Source organism: Camellia sinensis, chromosome 3 (assembly GCF_055761805.1).
Source record: "Camellia sinensis isolate YWXY chromosome 3, ASM5576180v1, whole genome shotgun sequence".
Lineage (NCBI taxonomy): Eukaryota > Viridiplantae > Streptophyta > Magnoliopsida > Ericales > Theaceae > Camellia > Camellia sinensis.
This window is the reverse complement of record NC_138963.1, coordinates 21,724,519-21,744,925: the sequence shown is the minus strand read 5'-3', so window position 1 is coordinate 21,744,925 and position 20,407 is coordinate 21,724,519. Positions and strand designations below refer to the sequence as shown.

General features: G+C 32.7%; 2 protein-coding genes across 5 annotated transcripts; both read right to left on the bottom strand.

The window, feature by feature from the left end:
* Positions 1-199: 199 nt before the first annotated feature.
* LOC114269960 (serine/threonine-protein kinase AFC1) lies at positions 200-12,672 on the bottom strand. Of its 4 annotated transcripts, none has more exons than XM_082919250.1 (14): positions 9,340-9,482; positions 9,077-9,148; positions 8,836-8,985; positions 5,384-5,597; positions 4,539-4,565; positions 4,169-4,322; positions 4,037-4,085; positions 3,807-3,921; positions 3,478-3,569; positions 2,754-2,910; positions 2,592-2,656; positions 2,147-2,244; positions 1,954-2,059; positions 200-665 (listed from the first exon to the last, which is right to left on the bottom strand). In XM_082919250.1, the coding sequence occupies exons 5-14, from the start codon at positions 4,546-4,548 to the stop codon at positions 507-509; spliced, it is 1,005 nt and encodes a 334-aa protein (XP_082775376.1). In that variant the 5' UTR covers positions 4,549-4,565; positions 5,384-5,597; positions 8,836-8,985; positions 9,077-9,148; positions 9,340-9,482; the 3' UTR covers positions 200-506. The 4 variants fall into 4 exon arrangements, with proteins under 4 accessions (XP_082775376.1, XP_082775375.1, XP_028067152.2 ...); XM_082919249.1 differs by having other exon boundaries at positions 5,432-5,597; XM_028211351.2 differs by lacking the exons at positions 8,836-8,985; positions 9,077-9,148; positions 9,340-9,482 and adding an exon at positions 12,297-12,672 and having other exon boundaries at positions 5,432-5,597.
* Positions 12,673-17,778: 5,106 nt separating this feature from the next.
* Positions 17,779-19,209, bottom strand: LOC114269999 (uncharacterized). Its single transcript, XM_028211386.2, has 2 exons — positions 18,971-19,209; positions 17,779-18,532 (listed from the first exon to the last, which is right to left on the bottom strand). The coding sequence occupies exons 1-2, from the start codon at positions 19,067-19,069 to the stop codon at positions 17,912-17,914; spliced, it is 720 nt and encodes a 239-aa protein (XP_028067187.1). The 5' UTR covers positions 19,070-19,209; the 3' UTR covers positions 17,779-17,911.
* Positions 19,210-20,407: the final 1,198 nt, after the last annotated feature.

The window sequence follows — 20,407 nt, the reverse complement described above, 5'->3', positions numbered from 1 at the left end:
TTTTTTTGAGGCAAGACTTCCTCCGTAAAGTGTCAAAATATTAGAGATGACTTTGTTATTTAAAATTTATTAAAAAATTATAAAATATTTCTTCTTATCGTAGGCCTCGTAAAAAATATTTTGTTATGCAATTTGGTTTATTGAGAGAGAGAGAAAGAGAGATTGATTTGATGAAGAAGAAAATCACAATACCAGGATATATTTTAACAAATTATTGACTAAATAACTTCTTCATCAATGGAATGTAACAGACTTTTTGGGTAATTCAGTCCAAATACGTTAGTAGTATAAGAGGAAACCGACAAAAAAGACGGGAGGAGATAAGGAGAAACGAGAAAGAAGGGTATACACTTCTATACAGAAACAGCAGTAACAAGCAGCACAAAAGAAATGATGTTGTCGGTCAAAAACTATTGAATGGTGTCGAATTTTCATCTTTGTTTTCTTTGAACTTTTTGCTTGATGAGTAATCACTTACACTCATGAAAGCATTAGACAAGATCCAGTTAGAAGAGATAGCCACAACTTCTCATCTCTCTGGTGAAGAAGGGATGTCCAAGAGCTTCCCTTGCTTTGAGCCGCTCTGCTGGGTCATAACGCAGAAGCCCTTGCAAAAGATCAATAATATCACCAGCAGAGTGATCCACATGTTCCATTATCAAGTTCTGCAATATACATAAAGAATAAACAGAAAAAGAAAAAAAGGAAAAAAGAAAAGAAAGAAAATATAAGAAAAGATCAAATTAATACATAAAGAAGACAAGGGCAAATATCACAAGAAGAACAAGGTTTTCATCTATGAATATATTCACATGATCAAACCAAAGATCATTATTCAATGTTGGAAATGCAAATTAATCTCTTGATGGTGCAAAATACTTAAAACTATACCCCTCTTCATAATGTTGTCTGTTTCCTGTATGCGCCAAATGGGATCACAAATCCGGCAGCAGGAGGAGGCATTTTAATGATAATGAAAGACAATTAAGTCACACCCTTTACTTCAGCTTTACTCAGTTGCCTAACATAGGAGATGGATGGCATAATATCTTGGAGGGCACAAAAGTCGAAGGACAACTTATAAGAAGACAATGTTAATAATAATAATAACTTTTTTCAGAAATCTCTCCCAACAATGGGCCTTTCCCAGAACTTGTAAAGAGTTTCTGCATAACTGCATTTTCATCTTGTGTGTGTGTTAGAGACAGAGAGAGAGTGTGTAATCATGTTCATGAATATTTTTTTCTTTCTTAGGTCACTTAAGTCACACCCTTTACTTCAGCTTTACTCAGTTGCCCAACATGAGAGATGGATGACATAATATCTTGTAGGGCACAAAAGTGGAAGGACAACTTATAAGAAGACAATGTTAATAATAATAATAACTTCTTCCAGAAATCTCTCCCAACAATGGGCCTTTCGCAGAACTTGTAAAGAGTTTCTGCAGAACTGCATTTTCATCGTGTGTGTGTTAGAGAGAGAGAGAGAGTAATCATGTTCATGAATATTTTTTCTTTCTTTTGATAAGTAATCATGTTCTTGAATCTTAGCCTTCTCAGATTCAGACTTTTGAAGAATGCACGATACAAGTTTTGCAAAATGATACCAACTGGCCCAAGAGCTCTCCATAACAAGTTTATACTTAATCATAAATTAATGCTTCTAAACTATAATATAAGTAACAAACTACTTCCATGTTTAAGTAATAAAATTCATCTCCCAAAAAAATTCAAATAAAATTCTAACACTGTCTGCAATACAATTCACTTGGCCGACATCAGTGATTAAACAGTTTCAGAGTATGTTCACAATTGCTAGCCAAATGCCATCCAGGCATTTCTATTATTCATTCCTATGAAAAATAGCTAGTGAGAACAACGGAGATGATGTTAAATTAGTACCCGCTGCATACGATTCTATTAACAGTTCAAAATAAACAAATCTACCAATTACCTGTAGGCGGGGTAGTTTCCAAACTGCCCTCATACTTTCTTTGGAGCTTGCACCCTCTGGCCAATCCAAGCGTGCACTCCTCTTGAAATATTTCTCAGCACGAAGGCTGAAAAAATACAAATAAGAGAGCTTTATACATGGGATGAAGCAGATAAATAGTATGAAATAAAAGAACGAAAACAACAGATCTTACTCTGCACTAATAATCATATGCTGTGGCAGTGGCCCTAACACCCTCTCCATCATAGCTAGATGTTCCAAGTTCTCATGTGTTTGGAAAAGGGCCTCACCCTGTTGACAAACAAAGTAGAAGTCAAAAAAATGCCATAAATAGAAACGTGGTTGAATGAAGTATGCAATGATGAGTGAACAGAACAACTTAAACTCAGATCAATTACAAGGATAATTTATTGTAGACACTGATTTCCTTCCCAATAAATTAATTCAGTAACAACATAACATTTGAAGGGCGCTCATCTTGTAAGTGATTGGTCACCACATTGAAAATTGGACCTTCCACTGAATCTTCTAAATCCTTCTTAGCAATATGATCAACAGATGAAAGATAAACTAAAACCAACATGCCACTAATGCTCTCAGTAGTAGAAACAAACAAGAAAAAGCACAATCTTACTTACTGAGCAAAGTTCAACAAGTATGCAACCCACGCTCCACAAGTCACAAGGATAGTTCCATCCAAGACCTAGTGAAAACAAAACAATAAATAATTTTAACACATCAACATTAAATGACAAACATAAAAATACTGACTACAAAATCTGATAACAAATGGCCATTACCAAGAATAACTTCTGGTGCACGATAATGACGCGTTGACACCACGTAGGTGTGGTCCTGATGTTCAAAAGTAGTACTCCCAAAATCAATTAGCTTAATAGCACTTGACTTTGGCAGATTGTTGAAAAATGAACCATCTTTAGTAGATCGTGATAGAAGCTTGAATGCAGACAACATATAATCAAAATATTAGCGATCTGAAGTTAAAATAAGAATGAAATTCATAAGCACCAGCCTAGCAACAGTATTATTGATTTATACAGTTTATCTCATCAACTAATATCAATACTCTAGTTACATGAAAAATTAGACCAAAGATTTTTATTTGCAGTAATTCAGGACAAATGCAGCAAAAAGAATATCCAAGATATCAATTGCATCCACAAATAGACTCCAAACGAAAAGGCCAACATATCAGTTGGGTTTAAATATAAAACCCTTAGGCTGTGTTTGGATCAAGGATGTGAGGAGGGATTTGCGAAGGGAACAGAAATAGGAAGGGAAAAGTGAATGAAACAGAAGCTTAATTTTTGTCATCCCTTTCTTTTTCCGTTCCCTCCACAAATCGCTTCTCAATCCTAGATCCAAACACAGCCCTATTGAGATGGATTGGAACACACCCTAATCTTGCCAAGTCTGATTTGCATGCGCACACAAATTCAAAACTCTTTTAAAGATAAACTAACAAACAAATAAATAAAGAGAACATATCGCATGAGTCAATACCTTATAATCTGGCACTTTAACATATTCTGATGAAACAAGAAGTATGTTTTCTGGTTTCAGATCTGTATGAATCAGGCGTAAATCATGCATAACTGCAAAAGCAAGTAAGCAAAATGAATGAGAATCAGAAGTAAAGTTGATCATCAATTCTAATCATGCTTGAGCAAACAAAGATTACTCTGGGTTTCAATCTACTGTTAAATAAATCAAAGATGGAAATAGGAGTCCCGGTGATTCCCAAATCTGAGCATAATTAAAAAAGCATTTGAGCTGCTGAGCAATAAGTTGAAGCATTTATAGAAAAAATGATGCAAGATGTGTGCACACACATGCTACAGATTCCAAAAGTTGTCTGCCAAACTCCCGAACAAGATCAGTTGGAAATGAACGATAGCTGTTTTTGCGGAGAAAATCGTATAAGCTTGGTCCAAGCTTCTCAAATACCTGTTAAGACCATTTAAATCCATCCGCAAGTTTTTAACTCACAGAATATCCAGGCACAAAGGGACATCATCGCCCTTTCAAATTAATTAAACCACAAGTACCAATAAATACTTACAATACAAATATGATTACGATAGTCAAACCAATTCCGTATTTGCACACAACTGCAAACAATAAAACAACTTATACCCAATTACTGTAAACTTTTACAGTTAAAAAGGGACAAGATATGGAATCTGATGCGTACCGTGTGCCACCAATATCATGCCTGGAAAGTTTCTGTAGGACGTCAATTTCAATCATGGCAGCTTCGCGGTACTTGTTTATTGAACGAACAATTTTAATTGCTACAATCTCTTTCCTTTCATTGTCTAAACATTCCAAGACTTGCCCAAAAGTCCCTGCAATTATATTACCCAATGGATTTAATTCATCGAATGAATTAACAATGATGGGAATATGGAATGTCAATTTGAAAGTTTATGGAACCTAAAAAGTGAGTATTTAATATTAATAGCAATGTCTAGAAGACTCATATTAATAACAAAAATAAATAATAAAAAAGAAGGAAAGGAACAGATAAAGGGAGAAGGAAAGAAGCTGAAGGGAAAACTAACCTTCACCCATTTTACTCAAAATCCTGTCTGCAAGTACAAGTAAATAAAATATGTTATTGGTGAACAGATAACAAATCAAAGAAAAAACTGAGAACACGGATCCACAAATAATAGGACATATCTAAACCGAAGACCAAGTAGTTTGTTATTTTCAAAAACTGTTTTTAGAAATGAGTTAGAGAGAACCATTTTCTAGGAAGCACCATAACACTACTTTCTGTTCTCTGTTTTGTGGTTTCCAGTTAGGAATAGCAATATGAACACATACACCCCCAAAAAACAAAACATGAGTCTCAAAATTTTCGCAACTTTCAGAAAAAATGTTTGAGAGCATTTTGGAAACCACTTCTTAATTACAGGATGTGTCCTTTTGAATCTTTCAAAAGCAGACTAGCATCCTTTTGAAAGAAAACCCACCTTTTTCAATCAAAAAAAAAAAACACAAAAAACAAAAATCAGACAGCTAATTTAATACATGAAAACTGCTCATAAGTCAACAGAACTGGGCAGTCCAAATATCATATAACTAAAAAAATTAGTTGAGCAAGAAGCCAACCATGGTAAGCCTCTATCTCTAGTCCCCAATGTTTTATGATTTCTCTCTCTCACATCCTTTCTGTTTTACGACTTCTACTCAATCTTGGACTGTTTTTTTTTTTTTTTTTTTTTAACTAGTAGAGAAGTCTTGGACTATCATCGATGTACGGTTTGAATCCAGTCATTGGAATTGTTTTTCTTATAGATTAAATGCAAAAATAAATTCTAGTTGAGTCAATGTTTGTTTACTTTCAATCAAATAAGAAAATAAGGTTAAGATGTTCTCATGAAGACAATAATTTACTTACCAACAAAAAAATGATGACAATATTTGAAGATTATCAATGCAAACTTACAACGAGTAGTTAAGTTCTCTCCAATGGCAAAAACAAAATGCCCATCTTTATCATCTGGTCTCCAAGGAGGTGATTCATTGAGGGGCTTGTAATATATAGAAGAATAAGCATAATTGGGAACTGCCCCATTCCCAAACTCGTGCCCACAATATATTGGTGGAAGGACCTGAATGGCAGTAAACATAATCCACATGTCAATGACGTAAAAATCCTTTTGACAGTGTAAAAATTGAATCTTCAAAACCCTGGCACAACTTTCAACAGTAGCAAACCTTGTGTCAAACTAGATGAATGTTAATGCTCTGCACATTGTTAGATGGGAAGTGAAACCAGCTCAAAATATGTTACAGTGAGATGTGTGATACCTTTTACTGCCAATTGCATACTATGTCAAGTGATCTCCAAAGTCAATTTTTTAAAAACTTTAAAAGAGAAGCAACCTAATAGAGTTCGGACTAAACAAAAACACACTTGGCATGGCATACTGTAACCCAACTTTCCTTCAACCAACATAAGATTCCTATATAAGAATTGCTCACTACATTTTCTTCTTGAACTATAACTAATGAGGATATATACTTATAGTAAAAGTTAGTGTATGAATTATGCTGCTATTGTAATTCATGGATAGAGAAAATAGTTGTGGCGAGAGAAAAGAGAACCAAAAGGACATTCAAGGGAGGGAGGGAGGGGGGAAAGGAGAATATAAGTAAATGTTCTTTTATCCATCCTTCCTATAAAGTTTTGATCTCATCCTCTAATTGCACATTGTTACGTAATCACATTATTATTAGTTTTCAATTTAAAATATTGCCAAGTATGTCCATCTCTACTCATGCTAATACACTCAAATCTCCCTTGGCTTAGTGTCACGGGTTGCCTTGCAAGGCTAACTCCGTGACGTTTCGCTCACGGTGGTGTGGCCATTTGAGTGCTCAAGAGTCACCATTGGAAGTGCCCCAACGTGGCCTAACATTGGCCTCAAGTAGCCCAAGGCATGTAGGCCACTAATAGCCAGCAAACGACAAAGCCGCAGCCCATGTTAACAGCCAACCAGCGCTGCCAGCAGGCAGAAATGGCAGCCAACAGTGCAGAATTTTGGCGCGTTGTTTGGACATTCAAATGAAGGAGTTTCGGGTTGAAATTTTTATTTGAAAGAGGTCTTAGGGGAAGTGTTTTCCCGACCAAGTTTCGTGATTTTTCTCAATTTGTGGAATTTATGAAAAATCATTATGACTCCTCGGACATATTGATGTTTTCTCCTGCCAGAGGGCAAATTGCTTAACAAGCATATATAAAGGGGCAAGGTGTGCTACCTACCTACCTCCCCGCCCAAACTGGGCTTCAAGTGAGCGACCTTGGGGCAACTCAAGGGCAGGTTTTAGGCATCCAGAGGGGTGTCTAGAGTCTCCACGTGGGTTTGGGAGCCCCGTGGACGGTACAATAATGTAAGTACTGCGCGTGTCCTCCCGAGGGAGAGATTCACTACGTTGCTTCCATTATGCCACGCAATATGGCATCTTTGGGACTCGTTTTGGACCGAATGGGCTATCGAGGCACCACTAAAGGCCTCGTGTGCCAACTCAAGTACTTGGTTTGGGTTCAACCTTACACGAGGGTATCCCGTGGCTTAAGCTAAGCGGTTGGAAGGTGACACCGCATATGTGGGCTATCGAATGAAGGCATCAAGCTACGTATTGACTAAGTCCATTGAGGGACTACATTATGCTACAAGCAAGCTACAGATTGAGACGTTGCCTTACTCATGCTACACGTTGGTGCAACGCTAAGGTGCGCAATGGCCTTAGGCGGAATCTAACACACGTGTTGGCACGAGGATTACGCCGTGGGCGAGAGATTGACCCTCGGTGGCTTGTGGGCTTCGCATGACCAAGTGGCCATCCAATGTGCATCTATCGAGGCACGCTTGACCCTACGACACTTCGAGATGCTATCAAAGACCCAACATGCAATGTTGGCTTGTCGGCTAAGTTGAGGACTTTCACTAGCACATTGTTGTGTGGCTAGGCACCTTGATGACATAAACCTAAGTTGGGCGAGCACCTTGCTTGAAGTAAGCTTGGCGCTATGAAGCGACCTATGCCGTGCTTGATGCACTTGAGGCATTAGGCCTACTTGTGGCATCCGAGGGAAGATGGGGCTTCCGTGTGAAGTTGTACTGCTTGACAAAGCATTGGGCCCTAATGTTCAAACGGGTGAGACCATCAACACTCGATTTGTCAACGAGCTATGGCGGGCTTAAACTTGGTGGAGTTTGAGCACCACATGGGCGAAAAATTGATCCGCTGCGCCTCTAAAGGAGTCAGCCCGTGACACTTAGCCAAGTGACTATGGAACACGAACCTCTCCAGAGGTAACTTACTAGTGCACAACAAGTGGGGGACACGGACACGTGTTGGACACACTCAACACACATGTCGAACACGCTGAAGGAAGTGTCCCATTTTTTAGTTTTTAGTTTTTTTTTTTTCTCATCAGAGTAGCATATCTAAGGTTGATGAATTTGATGTGATTTAACATTTGAAAGAGTAAATTTACAATGTTCAAATATATGACATACAATAAATATATAAAAATGATATGTTTTGCATGTGTCTCCCGTGTCGTGTCCGGTATTTTTTGAAAATTTACATGTCTGTGTCATATCACTTGTCTAGGCTTATTAGTAGCAAGTAGTTTTCCACAGAGCATACACCTATGCTTTACAATTGGTTCTCCAATGGCACCCTGATGCTCCCAAGCCAACCCAGGACGAGCACAAGGCTTAGAGACTCCCACATGGTTGGTGTACTAGTCATAGGCGTCCAAGCGATCCTATGGCATGGGATCAACTAGACACATATGACTAGGTGACTAAGTTGAGGGTTTGTCTAGGTGTACATCCTATTTCTCCTCAAGAAACCAACACCTCAACCACTCTTAGAGAGAGATCTCTATACAATTCTAGACCATGACAAATACCGGTCTAGGACATAGATATATCTCCGACCTAGAAACTCTAGTTCTCCATCTCAAACATAGAGGGGATACAAGTAAAAAAATATTTTTTTTTATTTGCTATATATATACAAATATAACCTCCAAAAATAACCAAATAATGAGAAACCAACACTAATTCAATATGAATAGATCATCCATAAAAAATAAATAAATCACAAGAAGTCAAAGAAGATTTCATCAAATAAAACATTACAATCCAAAAATCACTCATCAACATCCAACATTCATCAAAAACACCAAAAAGGATAGTAGGCATTGGTTAAGAAAGAGAGAGGGAAGAAGGCATGAGGCTACTAAAACTTTGTATTCCTACTAAGTGCACGAAGGGATAGGCGCACACTGAGAGAGACGAGAGAGAGAGAGAGAGAGAGACAAGATAGTACCTTTTGGATGGAGCAATTGGTCGAGGTTGCTGATGATCAAAGTCATTGGTAGAAAATGATCAATGGTGGAGTACCGTTTGGATAAAGGTTGCCGATGATGAATAATTGCGAGTGTCTGGTTTATTCTCCATAACTTTGTTAAACCTCTATCTGATGGGGAATGTGAAGGTATTAGATAAAGTTAAATTGAAGAGGTTGTTGATGATCAAAGACTTGTGGAAGACGATCGATGGTGGAGTACCTTTTGGATAAAGGTTGTCGATGATGAATAATCATAGGTGTCTGGTTTGATCTCCGTAAGATTGTTAAACCTCTCCCTGATGGGGAATGTGGAGGCATTAGATGAAGTTACATTAAATATTGAAGATTTATTTTAATGTTGTTTTCTCATTTACAGTTTTATTGCTTTATTAGTTTAATATTGTAGTCCTTATTTTTGGTAACTTTAACTAAGGATTCTTAGGATGCCTATACATATGCCTTTTATGTAATTGTTTATCAGACTTGCCTTGAATATTGAAGAATTGATATATTGTTTGGTATTGGTTGGCCCCCCTTCCCTTCATCTCTGTCTTTCTTCTCTTCTCCTTAGTATTCTTCTACTTCCTCTACTACATCAATTTTGGCATCATAGCCTAACTTTTATCCACAATTTCAGTTCAATCAGCTTGGTTGCCTTCTTAACATGGTTGGGTCGCATTGAACCATTATCACCATCATCAAATCGATTCACGTAGTTGCTTTATTCATATGCCAATGATTCGATCCAAGTAAAAAAATGGAGAGCTTGAGTTTTCTGTTGGGATCTATTGCACATACCTTAGAACAACAAAAGGCTTTGACCCCAAACCACGTTTTTAAAATTATAATAAAACCTCAAACGTGTCCTAGGCATGTCCAAACACATGAGACACGCGTGCCCGCAAAGTGTTCTGTAATGTGTCCAAAATTTTAAAATAAAAATAGACATGTCATGTGGTGCGTTAGAGTCGTGTTTGTAACCTATATGTGTCGGTCCTATTACTCAATTAGTGTAATTGACTAATTGCATTTAGACCTTACAATAGTTTGATTAAAGATAATGTTATTCCATATGACCACATATTATAATATATATTTTTTACTAGTGTTCTTGTTTGTGTATTTATGTCATGCCATATTCTTGTTGATCTTTGTTTGAATGCACTTATTAACACATGTCCAAGTAACTACACATATAGGTGCATGTAGACATGACTGTACACACATACGTCTATATTCACATCACTTATATGCATATAAACATTAGTCTTTCACTAATAGGTGCCTTGTTAAAGCTTTTGTTGCTCCATATCTACTTCTACAAATGATTCATAAGGCAACAAGCTTTCAGAACACTACTACACTCCTTCTAAACAATAACATTTAATAAGACAGAATTTTTGAAGACTTCTCAAATTACCAAGGTGCCTTCTAATGAAAGCCAAAGTTTATTAATCTTCTTCAACTTCTACATTGCCTTAGCACTAATTTGATGATTCAACCAAAGAACTCCTACACAACTAGGCCATCTAAGTTTGGTGTAGTAATTGAACTAGAATATGTTTGCTGTCCAAATTTTGTCTTATATGATTTTTATCATCAACTCCAAATCCAAATTTACACAAATATTTAACAAATTTTAAAAGCATGTTGGTTATACATATATAGTTGGTTAATACTTAACACTAATCACCCAAATCTAACCCACATATGAAAGCACTAAGCTTTTAAATCCTACCAAACCCAGAACATTTTTTTGACATTTTATTATGAATATTTTTTTATTATATTTTGTACTTAAAATACCCTCAAGATGCTTGCCAATAGAAATCAAATACAATTAATTAATATGCTGTTTTAGATTGAGGGGATAAAAATACAGACTTTTAATTGAGTGGACCATTTAGAAGCAAGATTTTCAACAAAATATCAATGAACTATTTCAAAGGACAATTCTATCTAATTGTTATTGCACTGCAAACCATTTGGCAGAGAACAAACTGGAACAATTTAAATGTTTTGACTTGAGACAAATGCAAACAGATATATTTTCTAAACAGTAAGTGTGAGCCTAAGATATAATTTTTCATTCACTTTTCCATCTATATCCTATCATTTCTAGATTATTTTCACATCTTCAGTAGGGTGAATGGGACTTGTGTCACTTTGGTCCCTGACTTTTCAATTGTGACACATTTGACCCTGAATTTTGAATTTTGTTCCAAATAAGGACAATTGAAGATATCATTAGAATTTTTAAGGGTAAAATTGCCAATTTGATAAAATATAAACTAATTTGACAAAAATAAATGTCAAACAAATATTTTTGAATTTTTAAAAATTATTTCTACCCACTAAAAATAAAATTATGTAAAATTGATAAATCTTTTAGACATTTATTTATTTATTTTACCAAATTAATTTTTATTATGTGTTTGGATGATGATCATCTAAAATTAATTTTTAAAACTTAATCCCGTAATTTTTATTAATTTTAATCAATTTTACATAATTTTATCATTGGTGGATTAAAATAATTTTTAAAAAATTAAAAATATTTTTTTGATATTTATTTTTGTCAAATTAATTCATATTTTATTAAATTGACGATTTTACCCTTGAAATTAAATAATAGCATCTTCAATTGTCCTTATGTGGAACAAAATTCAAAATTGATGGTCAAATGTGCTACAATTGAAAAGTCAGACACCAAAGTGACACGAGTCCCAAACTATAGACACTGGTAGTGTAATTTGCCCACATCAGTATATCATTCTATCTCCATTCAAAAGGCTTGACATAAATAATAATACTAATAATTATTATTATTAAAAAAAATTACAATGTAAGAATTTTTTGCAGAAAGCAATTAATCACTATACATTCTATCACAACGACTACCAACCTAGACAGTAAATTCCGTTTTTGCAGTTCCATAATGCCACAACTACAAATAAAACTTTTCTAGCAGATAGCATATAGTTTTTTTAAAAAACAAAACATAATTAAATCAGAAGCTAGAACATATCAATAGAATCAAAATTATAATGAAAATAAAGCAGCCAAAAAAATATCAATCAATAGTATCAATAATTTTTGTCAGATTCTTTCTTTTCAATTAAACAATTACAGTTACGGAAAAAGGACCAAGAAACATCTTTGTTTTAGAGATCAATCTACCTGGGAAAAAATAATGAAAAATGTTGGTTAAAAATCCATGCTTGAAAAATACATTGCATCAAAATACACAAAACTGCAGCGAAATCTGAGTCAAATTTCCATAAAATTCAAGAAAGAGAAACACAGAGACAGAGACATCAGACATATATGAAAATTGAGAGAAGCAATTACGCAAATTTCAATCATGTCTAACAAATTCAAGCAATAAGGTAAAGATATAAACATATATATACATATATATATATATATATATATATGACCTTGGAAGGTAGGGGAACAGGAGCTGCCATGTCCCACGTCAAGCGAGGTCTCTTCCTGGGGCGCTTATCCATGTTTTTGTGAGGAAATTCTACGATCCTCTGAGTCTCCATTTATGAATTGCACACAGACAATGATCGAAGAAAATTACACATCAAAACGAGTTAAAGATACCAAAAAAATCGAATTCGAATCGAAATTTACAGGAATTGGTGATGAAAAATCCAGGGAGATTCGTCTTTGGAAACCCTGGTTTTATACAGATCTGGAAGAGACAGAGAGAGGTATCATGGTTCCTGATTCCTTGATCCAGAGTAGCTGTGGAAGAACTAACCACGGTATGTTGTGACCAAGGTTAGTTTTTAACCATGGTTTAATAGTGGGTAGGGTTATGGTTATGGAAAAGTTTTTGTGGATAAAGTGACCCGTGGGCTCGAGTTTGGACCATTCAGACACGTGGCCTGATTTTGGGACACGTGTATTCGAGCCTTTAATGGGGTCGTTTGGGGGGCTTTTCCCATATTAAGCCTCTTTTACATCTTATTTTTCAAATTAGGCCTAGTTTGGACGGATTTTTCAAATTAAGCTAAAGTTCTATTACAAATCGCGTTTTCACTGTTTGGAGCCCAAAATTTGATGAATAGTGAAAACGCTATTCAAAAACGCGCTTTTAATTAAGAAAGCGCTGTTTCAAATCACGCCTTTAACATAAAAAAAAATTCTAAAGAAAACGCTATTTGAAATAGCGCTTTCACTGTGCATATGACGAAATCGCTGTTCCAAACCACGCTTTTATCGTGCGTATCTGTTTTCTTAAGAAAATGTTTATAATATATTAAAATGTGATCAATATAAAACATAAGTGCTTTATAACACAAATGGTTTTGCACCACAATGGCGTGAGTTCAATCCGCGGGAGTTGCTACCTTTCAATTAAGTTCATCTTTTTTTTTTCTTTTTTTTTTTCACTCACTCTATACTTTATATATTTATTATGTAATTTTTTTATCAAAAAAAAATAAAATGTTTGTTTGGTTAACTAAAAATCAACTCTATAAAATACAATTTTTTTTCAAAATGTCAACGTGATTGTTTAAAAAGTATTCAGTGTATTTGGTTTGAATTTTTTGGATTTAGTTATTTGAAAATTGAGTTTTTTTATTTTCGTATTTTTTTTTGTTTTTGGTAAATATTTAAAAAATTTTAAACATTTTTTTTTTACTTTTTTAGATGCACCTTAGTTAGATGTATCTAAAAAGTAAAAAAATTGTGAAAAAATATTTTAAAAAATTAATAAATACATAAAAATACAAAAAATATACTGAAAAAATATTTTTGTATTTTTAGTATCTTTTCAGCAAATTATCATTTTTTTTCAGCAAAATGTACTCAAAAAAATATGCACAGTGAAAGCGTACTCAAAAAATATTTTTTCAGCAAAATGTACGCTTTTAAAATGTACTAAAATATTTTAAAAGCGTACATTTTTTTATTTTTTCATAAATATATAAAGTATAGAGTGTGTGAAAAAATACAAAAATACAAAAAATATACTGAAAAAATTAATACAAAATATTAATTTTTTCAGAAAAATGTATTCAAAAAATGTATTAATATTTAAAATTAATATTTTGTTTTAATTTTTTGTATTTTTGTATTTTTTCACTCACTCTATACTTTATATATTTATGAAAAAATAAAAAAATGTACCCTTTTAAAATACTTTACGTACATTTTTTGAATACATTTTGCTGAAAAAATTAATATTTTGTATTAATTTTTTCAGTATATTTTTTGTATTTTTGTATTTTTTCGCTCACTCTATACTTTATATATTTATGAAAAAATAAAAAAATGTACACTTTTAAAATATTTTAGTACATTTTAAAAGCGTACATTTTGCTGAAAAAATATTTTTTGAGTACGCTTTCACTGTACATATTTTTTTGAGTACATTTTGCTGAAAAAAAAATGATAATTTGCTGAAAAGATACTAAAAATACAAAAATATTTTTTCAGTACATTTTTTGTATTTTTATGTATTTATTAATTTTTTAAAATATTTTTAAAAATATTTTTACTTTTTAGATACATCTAACTAAGGTGCATCTAAAAAAGTAAAAAAAAAATGTTTAAAATTTTAAAAATATTTACTAAAAACAAAAACAAAAAAATATGAAAATAAAAAAACTCAATTTTCAAATAACTAAATCCAAAAAATTCAAACCAAATACGCTGAATACTTTTTAAACAATCATGTTGACATTTTGAAAAAAATTGTATTTTATAGAAAAAAATTTTAGTTAACCAAACAAACATTTTACTTTTTTTTGATAAAAAAATTACATAATAAATATATAAAGTATAGTGTGAGTGAAAAAAAAAAGAAAATTGTATTTTATAGAAAAAAATTTTAGTTAACCAAACAAACATTTTACTTTTTTTTGATAAAAAAATTACATAATAAATATATAAAGTATAGTGTGAGTGGAAAAAAAAAAGAAAAAAAAGAAAAGAGTTGAAAACTTAATTGAAAGGTAGCAACTCCCGCGGATTGAACCCACGCCACTGTGGTGCAAAACAACTGCATTACCATTTGTGCTACAAAGCACTTAAGTTTTATTTTGCTCACATTTTAATATATTTTAAACATTTTCTTAAGAAAATCGCTATTTCAAATAGCGTTTTATTCACAAAACGAATGCACGGTGAAAGCGCTATTTCAAATAGCGTTTTCTTCAGAAAAAAAAATTTATGTTAAAATCGCGATTTTAAATAGCGTTTTCTTAATTAAAAGCGCGATTTGAAAATAGCGCTTTCACTATTCATCACATTTTGGGCTCCAAACAGTAAAAGCGCGATTTGTAATAGCGCTTTAGCTTAGTTTGGTAATTTCGTCCAAACTAGACCTAGTTTGGGAATTAAGATGCAAAATAAGCTTAATATGGGAAAAGCCCCGTCGTTTAGGGATGGCCCCGTGAAGGCGTAATTTGGGCGGGCTTAACCCAAGCAATTTAAATTCAGTCTGAATTTTTTTAAGGTTTAGATAAGATATTTTTAAATTCGATACGGGTTTGGATAAAAATTCAGAAAGTCGAATTAAATTTGGACGGACTTGGGTAAAAATATCAAACAAACCGAGCAACTCGAAATCCGAATTATATATATATAGATATATAAAAATATTAAATATATGTATAAATTATTAGTCCTTACATAATATTAAAATAATTTAGATTATTAAATCATATTAAATATGTATATTATATACACAAATAACATAAAATCTTTTTTTTTTTCACTCATAAATTATAAAGACTACTATAACGGCATCTCTCTTACATTATATAAATTATTTGTTTTGATAGTATTAATGATTTTCTATATATATATAAAAAAATATAAATAGAGTCAAATTTTAATAATTTAATAATGTAGTTGCAAAAAAAAAAAATACAATTCGGACAATTCGGGTTTAACTCGGGTTGTGCTTAGGCAAGCAACTTCGGGGTTACAATTCGAGCTTGGACGGGTTAGGCAGATCTCAACACAACTTAGACTGGGCTTAGATAACCTCTCAATCGGACAGAACCCATCCGAGTTGCACTTCTATAACCCATATAAAGGGTTTTCCTTTTCTAGCGCTAAAAATGATTGAGAGTTTTAATAAAGTAATTTTAATAAGTTTTAATGGGAGTGAATTCTATTATAATATGATATTTTAGTTTTGATTTTGATTTTTTTTATTCTTTCCTATATCATTAGAGTTCAATTAAAATTTCAAAATTAGAGAGATGTATCATTGTTTTTCTAGAGCCATTGAGGCTTATTTTGACAATTTAAAACAAAAAAAATTAGTTTGTTGATTTATTGATTTATTGGAGTTATATATATATTTTTTTGAAAAGTTAAATTTTTTTTGAAAGTTAACCCTTTTTTTCTTACTTTTCAAAATAGGTCTTAAATTGGGCTTCTTTTTTTATTTTAGGTAAAATTAGATTTGGCTTTCATTACTCAAGTACTTGGGCCTAGATAGCTAGTTGGTAACTAATGGCTCACTTTGTAGCCCATTTCACTCTTTTGTTCGTCCACTCGATTTGCTTTAGTGTTAATTTTAGAATACCTATTCTTATTAAGTGAGAGCTTAAAAGTCTAGTAAAATTTTCTTCTTCTCATATTACGAGACAACTTTACATATGTTAAAATAAAAAAAATTATTATACACAAGGTAAATAAATTTTGAATCAAAGATTTTGAATTTCATTAATAACATATTTATTACTTAAGCAACATACATATTACGATATTAAATTCTTTATTATTTATTTTTATTATTAGTCATCTGAATTGTACACGCATCGCGTGTGTCACCGGCTAGTTAAAGTTAATTAAAACAATTGCAAATTAGATAAAATATTCTATTATTTGTATAAGGGGGAGAGAGAGAGATGAGATGAGCTAGAGAGGTTTTAAACAGTCAAATTAGAGTTAGATTGAGGAAGAGTGTTAGAGAGTTTGATAAGAATTTGTAATTTATTCATTTCATTGACAAATTGAGTAATTTTAAACCGCAAGTTAAATTCACCAGTAAAATATTATCAAAATTGTCCCAATTTGCTCCACCCACAATTATAGACTGCTTAGATTGATGTGGCCTAGTGCGATAGAAATAGATTGTACCAACTGAACTTTTTCTGGCACAATTCAACCAAATTTAATAAATATTACTTCAAACTAATTAGGTTATGCAACAGTGTTATATCTACACAATTTCTCTCCTTCACAATCCTCCAATGAGGTGGCAAGATATATATATGTAAAGAGAGTTTTGAGAGATTTGGAGTGTTGGGTCAACTTTTCAAATTTTGTTTGGCACATCATTTGGAGGGATTTGGGAGGGAAATTTTGTGTGTATGAATTATTTTTCTATGTTAGTTAGTCACTCTTATACACCCAAGAGGTTAAGGAGTTTTTTTTTTTTTTTTTAAATAGCAAGAGATTAAATAATTTGTTTTATTTGATTTATAAAGATATTACAATGAAACCAAATGAATTAACCTTTCATGTTTCGGTTGTATTTTCATTAGAGTTCAAACATTTGGCTAAGGATTTTGGATTGAGATAGGGTCTCAATCCCAATTTTTGCTATGTTAAGAATTGTGATGAAGTGGAATTTCATTCTTTTTGAGTGATTTCTACTTTTAGATGACTCAATCAAAATGTATCTCAATGCTCATTTGTGAGAAGTTGCTTTTGAGTTTTGGTTATGATTTTATTGCAAGTTTCTTCATTTGAATGATTCATAAGTTCATTGTAAATCAGAACTGCTTCAATCATTTCTTTAGATAAAATTGTAAATATCATAAAACTGGATGCAAGTAAAATTGAATCATTGTTACTCAAAATGTCCATGCGAACACTTTAAAACTGACCCTTATTACTCTTAAGAACAATGATTTATAATGAAAAATGAGGCCAAAAGTGACTAATAAAATAGTGTACATAAAGTCCTTTAGAATAAACAAACCCAATCAAACACACTCACTCCATTATCAAAATCAAGAATTGTCCATTTACATCAGACCCAATTCCTATTCATATTAGCTTAGCAAACAAATTATGCATAGAATTGCAAACCACTTCCATTGGCAGGTTGCCCTCCATGTTCGACATCAAGCCCGATCCCATGTGCCAAATTCGATGTATGACAGACATTGTGGTATGAAGAACAAAAGGAATTTAAGATTTCACAGTCTGAATTGGACTCGATTTTCTGAAGAGATGGGAATGTCGAGGGAGGACTATGCCACAAAGGAAGAGGCCCTGCAACGAGGAGCGTGTGGAGCAATGGCCCGGCCTCAATCACAGTTTGCAGGAGCCTTCCTTTGTGTGGCAAAGGCCTTCCCTTGACAAGATTGTCAATCACTGCTAAATCAGGATCAATCATTGAAACCAACCCATTACTTGGATTGATCAAGTTCGGGTTAGATAGGTCTGGAGAAGAATTGGCAGTGAAGAAGAGACAATCAACTGCAGAGGAATCAATTGAGTCCACTTTGTTGACAAGTCTTTGCAGTTGATCTCTCGCTTCGTCTCTTTCTTGGCAAACTCGCTGCAATAATTGATGTAACTGCTTTATGCTGTCATCGAATTTTATCATGGCTTCTTTCGCTTTGGTTCTTGCAGTTTCTAGCTCGAAGTTGGTGCAGAGGATTTTGTGCTTGAGCTCAAGTATACTCTGTTGAAGTACAATTCATAATTTGGTTAGAAACCTGAGTCTCTATAATAATTGGCAATGGCATAACCATAAACCCAAGTTTTTGTTGTATTCGGATGTTACCCCATTTTTATTTTAAATATGGGTCCGGCTATATAACTTACAAGCCTTCCCTTATGAGATGAGTTTATAATTAAAAAGTCGAAAAATTATTATAAATTGTCACATTAATATATATTTTTTGTTATAAAAAATCAAAAATTAACTAAAATAACTAATTTCTAAACGTGGGCGGGCTAAGTATTGAATCTAAATTATATATCAATTTTCTGGACAACTTCTCTGATTTTCTAACTTCATTGAAAAAGCAAATACATATCCAGTGGCAAAGAAGATAGATCATGGAGAAAAAAAAGAAATGAGTAGAAACAAACACACCCTCCCGAAATATTCACCCACCTCTTGGTAGTCCCATAGGGAATAATCCATTTCTCTCCTGCCTTGCTTTCTTTCTCTGAAAAGAACAGAGGACACTTGAATGGTAGACTTTTGAGGCATTTACATACAAACAATGCAATATATATAGATATCTATGGAAAGGGGGGGTGATATATTGCAGGAAGGAAGGAAGGAAACTTCCAGAGAAGAGAGGGAAAGCGTGTTCGAAGAAAATAAGGAATGTAAGAAACATACTATTTACTACTGATGAGAGAGAGGGAGAGAGTATATTCATGTTCAAATGAGTCTCTGTCACTCAGCCATCACTGTCTGAAAAAAAAAAAAAAAAAAAAAAAAAAAAAATCTCCCTTGCCTCCAGGGATCCCCTGTCCCCTCTATCCATACTAATCACTTTCATATCTATATAGTCGGGTCTAATTGGATTGGCCGGTGAGAGATATCCTAAATTATTTATAAAAAAAATAACGAAAATTATATAGAAGTCCTCGCTTTAGATCTATTTTTTAAATCTTAATGTGTAAGATAGATGATTGATTGATAATTAGAAAATATATGAAAAATAAAATTGTTTTAGATATTCTAATTGATTGCCATATTATTAAATTTAAAAATTAAATATAGCTTTTAGATTTGAATAACAATGCTCAAAAAATAATATATGAGTTTGTACACAAATATAAGAGTTGTTTTTGATATTAGTTATATTCATTTATCTTTTAATTTTTTATAAAAAGACACGCAAAAAAGTAAATATAATAATTGATTTTTTTTATAATACTTTGATTATTGTAGTGTGTTTCCCAACCTGTCCTGGATTTTTTTTATTCATTATTATTTTAAGAGCTTAAAAAAGGTTAAGTTTAGAAACAGCAATAGAATCAGACACATATAACATATTGGCGGACAATTTGTTTTAGAAGTGGTCTTACCAATAAATTATATTAAATCTTGTTCATATTTCATGTTTCTAACATGGTTATAAAAAATGAAGCTTGAAATCTGAATAAGGGCAGAAATTTGTCCCATGTTCCTTTAATTTATTTAAGTTTGGTTTATATAATTAATTCTTATTTTTTCTTCTTCTTTCTACTACTCAATACTGGTTAGTTTTTTATTAGATTATTCTAAAATCTTAAAAGAAGGTTTTAAAATTGAAGGACAATTCTCTTATACACTTAATACCATATATATCTCTAATTATATTATTTTTTTCATTAGTTATGATTTATTTTCTTTTTTAGTTATGATATTATTTTGAGATATTTAGTTATAAATTTTTAGGAAATTGATCAGTAAATCCTGTTTTGTGGACTTATAATCCATAACGTCCTTTATGTTTTTTTGGTGACTGAGTGATCCCTTAAATTATTTGTTGACTATTTTGCCATTGTTAGTATTGTTGGGGGACATTTGGCGTGGTTATATATAGGGAATGTG

Coding starts and splice junctions, on each gene's coding strand:
- LOC114269960 (XM_028211350.2), bottom strand. CDS start 12,407: ATGGAGACTCAGAGGATCGTAGAATTTCCTCACAAAAACATGGATAAG. Junction 4,566..5,383: donor TTGTCATCATTTTTTTGTTG/GTAAGTAAATTA, acceptor TTGTACTTGCAG/ACAGGATTTTGAGTAAAATG. Junction 3,570..3,806: donor ACTTTTGGAATCTGTAGCAT/GTGTGTGCACAC, acceptor TTGCTTTTGCAG/TTATGCATGATTTACGCCTG.
- LOC114269999 (XM_028211386.2), bottom strand. CDS start 19,069: ATGCCTCAAAAGTCTACCATTCAAGTGTCCTCTGTTCTTTTCAGAGAA. Junction 18,533..18,970: donor CCCTATGGGACTACCAAGAG/GTGGGTGAATAT, acceptor GTACTTCAACAG/AGTATACTTGAGCTCAAGCA.